Consider the following 9,719-nt stretch of genomic DNA (forward strand, 5'->3'; position numbering starts at 1 on the left):
AATTAGGCCAAGGATTTGTCGCCGCTGTCTTGTCCTCAGACAAGTGATGCTCGATGTGAAGCTTAACATGAAATGATAAAAATAATAACAGGCCTAATAATGCAAAAATCATAAAGAAATATACTGTAATTCACTGATTGTGTAGTTTTTAGGTTCCCATATATCATTGTGTGTATATATATATATATATATATATACATATCATGATGTTTGAAATAATTTGATCAGGAGCAGGAGGTCAGCGTGGTATTGCTGTAGGTGGCGACCTGTTGGCTGAAGTTGAGCACTGGTTTCATCTGTTAGGCCACATTAGTGTTGAAACCTTGAAAGAGCTGTAATTTCTTTACATAAAATCTACATAAAAGCCTTTATAATTTTAAGTTTGGGGACCCCTGCTTTGGCCAGTACTGCCCCCCCACCCCAACATGAGAGTGATGAACATAATAGTCCCTTCAGGCTCAGGCCCTAAATATCTGCTGCTGCGGTCCACAGTCCACACACATCTCTCCATCTCTCTGGAAAACCAAACAGCCTTCTGACTTCTCGTTGTAACCTGCTGCCTCAAACAGGAGGATTTAGGGTGTAATCTGATGAAGGCGTTCGTTACTCTCAGGTCTCAGCGTGAAGCCATTCTCAGACTGTGTGTAAAGTGTCCAACATCAAATGTAACACACTGGCAGCTCCTGCTACAACCTGTACCAAATAAAAACCTGTGCTGGGCGCTCACCCTGAAGCGCTCTCTGCGCATGGTGAAGATGCTGGCATTCCTCTTGGAATAAAACCAGACATTCCTGCCTGTAAATAACAACAGAGAGCGTTTATAGCAGAAATGCTAATGGAAGGGCATTCCTTTCCACTGTGCATTCTCTGGCATCAACAATGTGGTGCAAAGCTCTCTGTCTGGCACCCTTGATGGCTCGTGCCTTGACGAAACCCTCAGATTAACGACCTCCACCAAACAACACCTGTTCACTCTAATTAGTTTTCATTGGATGCACAGCATCAGCAGCCATTACTTATGAGTGTGCTGAAAGGTAATATCACATGGCTGTCATTGGTGGGAATGGCTAAAATCCCGTGAGGCTGTTGTGGACACACTCCTGCACTCTCCCAGGCCTCCTTGGAGAGACGGGCCTCAGTCTTAAATAAACACTCCATCAGTGCCTCTCACGCTCCAGCTCTCTTTGTCTTCCTGCAGTATGTCGTTGACCTTGAGGATCGTAAACACACACACGTGCCCTTGTATTTGCCTGTCCTGAGGTCTTGGTTAACTGTTTCACTCTTCAGATCTGAAGAACCCAGAGATCGTGACCCTGAGGAATCTCACCATGGACAGCACGGGTGTCTACAGGTGCACAGCCAGCAATGATGTGGGAGAGGAGAACTGCACCATCGAGGTCACAATGCAGCGTGAGTTTTAGCACACTGACTGATGGTTATCGTTTCAAACTGCAGCTGGGAATGATTCCGCTCTCTGGTCATGACCTCATCCTCCCAATGCTCCAGCACGAGGCCCAGCTCTCAACTTCAACCGCTGGTCACTGCCTGCGCTTCAACTGTCGCGTTTCACACTCACGCAGTTCGTGAGAGGCGGATGGTGGTTGGGGTCATGTGTCGAGAAAATGACGCGTCCAGAAGCTCAGCGGTGATAGCCCTGCTTTTTCATTTCACCTGGGTACTTTGGACCAAAGGGGCGGATTCAAAGAACTTCTAGTAAATGAGCAGTACTAGTGAGTGTAAGAGTTGAAATGAAATGATAGCAGGAGTAGGAGCTGGCTCTGCAAGTCACCACAGCATAAGACAGACGGTGACCGTGTCTCGTTAATCATCTCGTCTTCTTTGTCTGTTCACAGATGTGAGAGATGTAGGTAAGGTCGCAGGAGCAGTGGTGGGAATATCTCTCGGCGTCCTCAGCCTCATATTAATCATCTGGCTCGTCTTCCGGAAGAAAGAGAAAAAGAAATATGAAGAGGAAGAGACTCCAAATGAGATCAGGTTCATTCATCCTCCTCTCCTTCATCACTCTTTCACTGATTTACAATTTCAAGTGTCGTTCATTCCGAATGTGTGGCATTAGCCGTGCAGACTTTCATACGTTTGTGTGTTTCTTGTGTCTTTACGGGGCTGTTGCTCTGTTGGCTTGGCTGCAGGTTACACTAGATGAATTCAAACTTTTGGAAGTAACCACTTGGTATGTAAACCCTGATCACTGTCATGGTTCCCCTGCAGTCGACTCTAAATCCACTCACTATCTTGAGAAACTCACTGCTACTGCGTCTGTTTGTTGATGTATTCTAACTGCGACTCTCAATATTAACCTAATGCTGTTTGACTACCTGCAAAATGTCTGCCTCTCTGAAGGAAGTGACCGTTACGAAACATCTTGCTCCTCCTCCTGGACGTTTGCACACATATCAGCTCTGTAAGCCGCAAACAACCGTGGGGTCATTCCCTCAAACCAGTTTCCTCAACTAAAGACATTTTCAATTTGATTGTTGCACAGTGGCTCTTAACAGCTGACAAAATGCACTTACCAACACCTCCAAAGTTAATTTCATGAAAAGTCAAGTTAAAACTATCTTTTTCCAGGGAAAAGTGTGCTAGACTTTTCTTGTGATGCCAGAATGGGTCTCCACTGGCAGCTTCACAGTGACAAGACTCAAGGACATTACAGCTGCAGGACATAGAAGAAAAACGAGTGGAATCAAAGTAGTTGAAGTAGTGAACAAGTAACTCGTGCGGTGATGGAGCCCATCGTGGCGTGGTAATCTTCTGACACACCCGTGTTTGGTTGGACTGACAAATGAAGGTTTAAAATTTCAAATGACATCCACTCTTCTTTTGACAGAACAATATCATCTACTGTAGAGCTGCACTCAGCTGTGTGTGTGTGTGTGTGTGTGTGTGTGTGTGTGTGTGTGTGTGTGTGTGTGTGTGTGTGTGTGTGTGTTACACCTTGTTGTCAGTCAAACTTGAAAGTCTAATGCTAACTGACAAAGTAACAGCCCTTGTTCAGTATGCTGGATGTGTCTTCTGTCCCCGGCCTCCCTGCCTTCTGTGTGTGTGTGATGTCGATTCTCTATTAATTAATTGCCACCATTTCACAACTTCATGTTTGCATTCCTGAGTGTTTGCATGTTATGTTATGTTTAGAAAGTGGTATGACAAGCTGAACCAACTAGCTTGTTCAAGCTAAGCCGTCCCATATAAGTTATACCTTTAGCAGAGTGGAGACTTGTGATGCGCTAATTGCAGTAACATTCACTCACTGGGACGAGTCATTAAAGAGTGACGTAGAGGTTGATAGTGGACAGGTCCTCACCAATGACGTATCTCACACATCATTGGTGAGGACCAAATTAACTGCATTCTCTGAAAGGTGAGCAAACACAGGTTTCATTTTTTCTCCACTCCAACACTCTTGAGTCGCTGGGAGTGAAAGGTTGGAGTCTTCCTGATACTCTCCATCACAGCTGTCTGAAAATTAATTCTGGACAATTTAGTTTAGTTTTGTCTGTCAGAGCTTTAGTTTTCTTCTGAATGTGTAAGGAAGAACGTTGTCCTCTGTTCATCTCCTGCTACACACAGTGGTGCATCAGGGGCAGAAACAGGATGTAGCAGATCAAAGTTGCACCGTTCACATTGGAAAGTAAAGTTTATGTTTAACCTGCAGCTGGAGGACGGTTGCAGATCTCTAAATTTATGACATATTTGTTTCTGGTGGATGGTGAGTGGATAAGTTATGCACACGTGCATATTCAGGTGACGTAGTAGCCTTTCCTCACCACTGGTGGAGACTGTGTCCTGCTGATGAAACTTGTAGAAGTGACAGCATATTTGTGACCAGTCGGTGTAGGTGCATGTTTACTGATGTAACGATGAATAATGTAGTCTGTCTGAGGGACAGCTTCCAGTAAATAATGCAGATGTGACGAGGTGTTTTTACACCATGTGGAGAGTGTGAGTTTTCCCACTCGTGCTCAAGTTCAAGTACACCACCAACTTTACAAATTTAAAACCAACCCCAGTGCAATTAAAAATGTTGCTCCTTTTCTTTCAAGAGGTAGCCATCATTGCACAGATGAGATGTTTTACTCAGTAGTAACTGGAAATCAGCATAACATTGTCTACTGGATTAGCTTCACATCACACACACACAAACACACACAAACACACACACACGGTGACCTGTGACAGTGGCAGACAAACATCCTCTGTGACGTTAATTTCATGGATAGCAGCAAACGTTTGGATTATCAGTGCTCCAGTCAGTGGAATCCTTCACAGCTGTAAGATGTTTCTGCGATGCAGATTCTTGATTTGTTATCTTCTTCCTGTCATGAGAGTCTGTGGCAGAAGCGGCACTATAAAGGAAAGTTTCCATTGTGTTCTCAGCAAAAACTTTTTTTTCCCTTCAGAATGTATCTGGGGAACAAATGATTTCAGCAGTTTTCATTATTCCATGCAAATGTGCTTCACAAAACTCAGGGCTGGGGGGGGAACTCATGAATTGCATGAGGTCCCAATATAATACTGGTCCTGTGTGACTAGGGCTGGAGGATGTTATTGTGTGGTTTAGTGTGTGTTTGCTCTCCTTCTTCTATTAATATTGGTGCATTCATGTGAAATAAGTTGACCTATATTGTCATTGAATACTGTGTGTGTGTGTGTGTGTGTGTGTGTGTGTGTGTGTGTGTGTGTGTGTGTGTGTGTGTGTGTGTGTGTGTGTTCAAATCTCAGGGAGGATGCAGAGGCTCCCAAGGCCAAGCTAGTGAAGCCCAACTCCCTGTCCTCATCCCGCTCTGGCAGCTCGCGCTCCGGTGCCTCCTCCACCCAGTCCATGGTGCACAACAGCGCCCAGCGTGGTCACCGCCCCCGCCCACCTGCCATAGCAGCTCTCAAGGAAAATGGACAGCCCCCTGGCTTTCCCCAGTCCCCTCCGGCCTACACAACGGTGGTGCCCCCCAAGACCCCCGAGCCCCCTACCACTCCCAAATTCAACTCCAGGAATATGTCTGGGCCCACAGCCCCAACCCTCATGGTCCCTGCCCAGACCAAGGCATTTCAGACTGTGTAGGAATGAAAGCCAAGCCCCTCCTGCAGCCATGCAAGACTCCCTTCCCTTCCCAGCCCCCCCCCCCCCAAAGACTAAGACTCTTCCATAAACAAAGAAATGCAACTAGTTAAAAGGATGTAATTAAAAGAATCAATACAATAAGTCCAAAAGTACTTTTAATGAATGCATACTTAAAAGGGAAACTAAGAAATGCTTGCCCCCTACTGAATTACATAAAACAACAAAACAAGGGAGAAAACAAAGCAGAGACGTGACACTGTTTGTGTCTCATGGCTGAAGGCAGAACTTGTTTTCTGAGTTCCTTTTTTGGGGCTTTGGAAAGCACAGGGAAGCACCGAATGCAGTGAGGTGGAAGAGGTCCCATACTGAAGAGTATTTATCCAATCAAAAATGTAGGCATGCGATGTTGAAAAAAGTGCGGATGAGAAGCAGTGGAGGCTGGATGATGAAGTACAACGATCCATACGAGGATGCAAGAGCGGAAGAACGGAAAGCTACTGGCGATTTTCACTCTGGGAGGAAGGGAGTGTGGGGTCATTCTGATTCATGTCACCCTGCAACTCTGACTCACTGCTTCCAGCACCTGCTCTGCAACCACACACCCCCTTTGCCTCCCGTGGGTCAGCCTGATTGTGCCCAGTCGTGTGGGCGGGCACCGTGTGGATCACCTGCCTCAGTGCAGTGTTTCTCTCATGCTGTCATGAGGAACCCGTGAGTGGTCCTGATACTGACTTGTCCAGCTCACAAACAGCTCATCTGCTTTATCAATCAGCAGGGGAAACTTCAGGTACGAGGATGTAGCATGGACTGAGGTGTCCAATCAGTGGAGTTGTCACCCCCTCCCACATCCTGTCTATGGACTCCCTTTTCTGGTACTGAATATCTTTCCTGAATAATTAAATAGTATGTATTAGGCCTATAGACAGTCACTGCTTTGAATATAGGGGATAAGCATCTACTAGACTGGACTTGTTTTCCTTAATTCTTTCTGTTCTTTGCATATCTGAGCAGGTTGAAAGGGTGACAGACGTGTGTCCATTCATCCATATTGAGAAGTGCCACCGATCCCTAGAATGGGTTATCATTATTTCGTTTTTGTTTTCTACTGTTTTGTTTACCTGCTACATTTCTGAAGTGAAACCAAAATCTGTCACCATGAATGTGTGATGTACAAAGATGATGGATCCCATTATTTTAGCTTTGTATAAGAATCAATATTCAAGCTTAAGGCACAAAGAATTGACCTTCAATTTTCCATTTAGGCTACTAAGTCTGAATGAAGCGAGTGAGAGGTGTGATTCACGAGAGTTCAATTGTATAGGGTGTGTATGCTATCACTCTCAGTTCTCTCCCTGGATCCATAACAATGGAGTGGCACTCGATTGCTGTCTCACTGAATCACCAGGTCCCGCTTGATTAGTGGTGGAGCTGCGCTATCAGCCAATCCCCCTTTTGCCGTATCCTCAGACAGTGCATTTGATTGAAAGTAGCTGAGAAAAAGGGCAAGTAGCCAATCTAGCGTGCCTTTGCAATCCCTCTTCTTTTTGATGGTTTCTGTCTTTTCCCTTATCTTCAGCGCACCATCTCATCCAGCTTTGAGGGTCAACAGCAGCAAATACTGAGAGATACAACTTCACAAACTTGCCTCTTAATAGCAGCTGCAGCCCTGAGAGCGCAAAGCAGCGGTGTTATCCACGGTGAGAAAGCAATCCCATGCCACAGGACAATGTACTGTACATTCTGTAATCAGTCTTGTTTTATATTGTACATACAGATAGATATATGCACATGATGTCATTTAATTTAATAAACAAGAGGATGTGAGAAAGGAAGATTTCCTCCCTGTGCACGAGTCACGTAGGAAACCCGAGTGTGAGTTTGAACCACGTGTTTTTCTGTGCTGCTCTTTGAACTTTGTGTCCTTATGAAACAATTATCGCCATGGAAATCAGAGAGAAATATTCAAGAAAGTTAGCCCCTCCTCATGCCCCTCAGGAGATGCATTGATTTTATTGATCCTGTAAAAAGGATTTATTTTGTGACCCTTTGACCTTTTCCACAAGCCTTCATTCGCTTAAATTTGCCCTTGACCAGAGCTGTGGTCACTCGTATTCTGCCAGATTACATGATGCATGTTACGAGTACCAATAGTCAGATTTTGCTGATACCACAGCTGAACGCCTTCTTGGCTGGGAGATCCATCGAGGTGCATTCCTATGATTAAAGGTGCCGTACTGGAGGACGAGCTTCACAGTGTCAGCTCCTTATTATTTGGGTCTTCTGTACTTCCAGTCGAACTCTTGGTTTGTTATTCTCAACTGGTAATTTGGGGGTTTTGCCCTTTTTTGCATTTATAGCTCAAAGCTGTAAATCTGCATCATACATGATGAGAAACACATGCTTCCACTTCACACGTGGGTTTTCATGTGACTTCACTGCAGAGGGAGATGTGAAAAAAAAGAGCCTTTTATATTCAGCTACAGCAGTTCTTATTTGACCAGGGAAGCTACCGTGTGTGCGTGCGTGCGTGCGTGCTTGCTAGCGTGCATGTTAGTGAACATGTATGAGTGTGTATGTGTGGGTGTGTGCATGTAAATTCAGTATAAGCCCTTGGGCCACACCCACACATTAGCCACATTATCCTGTTAGCCATTCAGTGATTGAGAGGGATCCAGCCAGGCAAAGTAGCCTTTATTTAAACTGATATGAGTGCTTATTTTAGTTTTCACTGACTTGTATGCCAAATGAACCTGGCCTCACAGGCAGCGGTCATGTTTTTGCTTGTGGGGGTGGCGTCTTGAGACAAAACATGTTCATAATTCATAACTGTCCTCAGCTCGGGAGGCCACTCCGGGCTGTCCCCCTGCTCATGCTGTGTCTTAACATAGAACACGCTTGTCCCTGGGTGCACTGCTGGCATCTCGAGACACGCACATACAAACATGGTAGAAACAGGTAAATGCATACATATATGTATCCACATACATGCATACACAGACTCAAATGGGTGCATACAGGAACACAGGTATGTGCTTCATGTGCATACACATGAACACACATGTAGTTTGCACAAACAGAAGCCCAAGCAGGAATCCCAGTTATTTCTGCTCCTTCAGAATCAATTTGATGGATTGACTGTCAGGAGGTATTACGACTGATGGAACCAGGATACTGACTGCAGCACAGAAAGGGACATCGCATCACCCAGGGGACACTCACGCACACACCTTCTGTAACAATGCACACACATGCACTCACAAAGACAGACACTGCTATGCATTTTAACAATCTGGGTAGTATATTGTTGAAGACGTTTTCATAGGAATCTGTCAGAGTAGCACTGGGAATCAGGAGAGGTATAACACGATTGATATTGAGCCAGGGCTGCAGGCTCCTGCCATTGAAATTCCCTCCATCACAGATGAAAGTAGCAGTGGAGGTGGAGGATGGGATGCCAGTCTTCCAGCTGTTAAAATTCCTCCAAGCTTTTTTGATTTGCTTTCCAGCAACTGCAAGTCTCAGGTGGCAGATTCCCCAGTTTATGAGCCTTCTCGTCGCATCTCTCCTCTCGTGTGTGCAGCTCTGTGGCCTGACAAACTTGCACTCTTTCCAACAATTGGGTTTCAAAGAGCTTTTGTCATTTCAGTGGAGGAAGGAGGAGAGCCTTGCCACAGCTCACTGTCAGCAGCACGTTCTGTATTTTAAAAACAGTGTCCATCAACGATGTGATATCATCACTCCAAGCTGCAGCAAGCCATTTATGGTTATCCTGTGTTGTATGGTAGGAATATGAATCTCATGTAGCCACAATATTTTATGTTTTATTAGGCAGTTTTATTTCTGACTAAAGATGTTGAGCAAAGCAAAACGCTGCTCAGACTTTGTGGTTTGGCCTTGTATCTGAGTGTAGAGGAATGTGATGTATTGTTACTTTTCAGAGGCGAGAAGGCCGGGGCTGAGGTCGACCTCGAGGAAAGCAAAGGTACCTGCATGTCATAGGGGATTGAGCAGACGAATGGGAATGCTTTGCTTTGATGTAACATAACTGTATTCGGCTAAAGAAAAAAGGAAAAAAACAACCTACAATTGTAAATATATTCACAGAAAAATTTATTAAGCTTTATTTTTGTCTCCTTTATTTCATATTTTTCATCCACGTACTTTTGCACTTTTTTGTGTGCTATGCTCATCACCGGCCTGTGTGGGATCTGTGTGGTTGGCTGTTTCTCTTGACTACATTGTTTCGATGTCGGGGGGAGACACGCTCGGCGCGGCGTTAACTAAAGGGAAATGTAAGACACTTTGGTTTTCTTTACACTCATCTGTTTTTCTGCCGTGACTTCTGTTTGGTTTTGTATAACCGTAGAGAATTTTTTTGGTTTGTTTGTTTGATGAAAACAATCCATGTAAATATCACAAGTAAAAAAATGTATATTTTTACGACTTCTGAGTTATTACTCTTTCATTTGCAAATAAAATATTCAATGACTACCTATTTGGTCTCGGTGAATCTTGATTTGCATACTGGCTTCTCTGAAAATAGAAAACACAGCATCAGAGGGAGGAATGGGATCTAACGTGTGTGCTTCCTGTTCGTGAGATAAATAACTTCTAGTGTTGAAGAACACCCACTGTTGTCAGT

General features: G+C 44.6%; 1 protein-coding gene across 2 annotated transcripts in view; it reads left to right on the top strand.

Moving 5' to 3' along the window:
• clmpb (CXADR like membrane protein b) overlaps positions 1 to 9,517 on the top strand; it is a 90,174-nt gene extending 80,657 nt beyond the window's left edge. For both annotated transcript variants that reach the window (XM_086215452.1, XM_086215451.1), the window contains exons 5-7: positions 1,288 to 1,410; positions 1,854 to 1,995; positions 4,741 to 9,517. In XM_086215452.1, the coding sequence (XP_086071578.1) occupies positions 1,288 to 1,410; positions 1,854 to 1,995; positions 4,741 to 5,077 (602 nt within the window). In that variant the 3' untranslated portion in view covers positions 5,078 to 9,517. The remainder of the gene's footprint in view (positions 1 to 1,287; positions 1,411 to 1,853; positions 1,996 to 4,740) is intronic.
• Positions 9,518 to 9,719: the final 202 nt, after the last annotated feature.

This window comes from Aulostomus chinensis, chromosome 10 (genome assembly GCF_037954235.1).
Source record: "Aulostomus chinensis isolate RoL2024-O1b breed Wild chromosome 10, RoL_Achi_v1.0, whole genome shotgun sequence".
NCBI classification, from domain to species: Eukaryota; Metazoa; Chordata; class Actinopteri; order Syngnathiformes; family Aulostomidae; genus Aulostomus; species Aulostomus chinensis.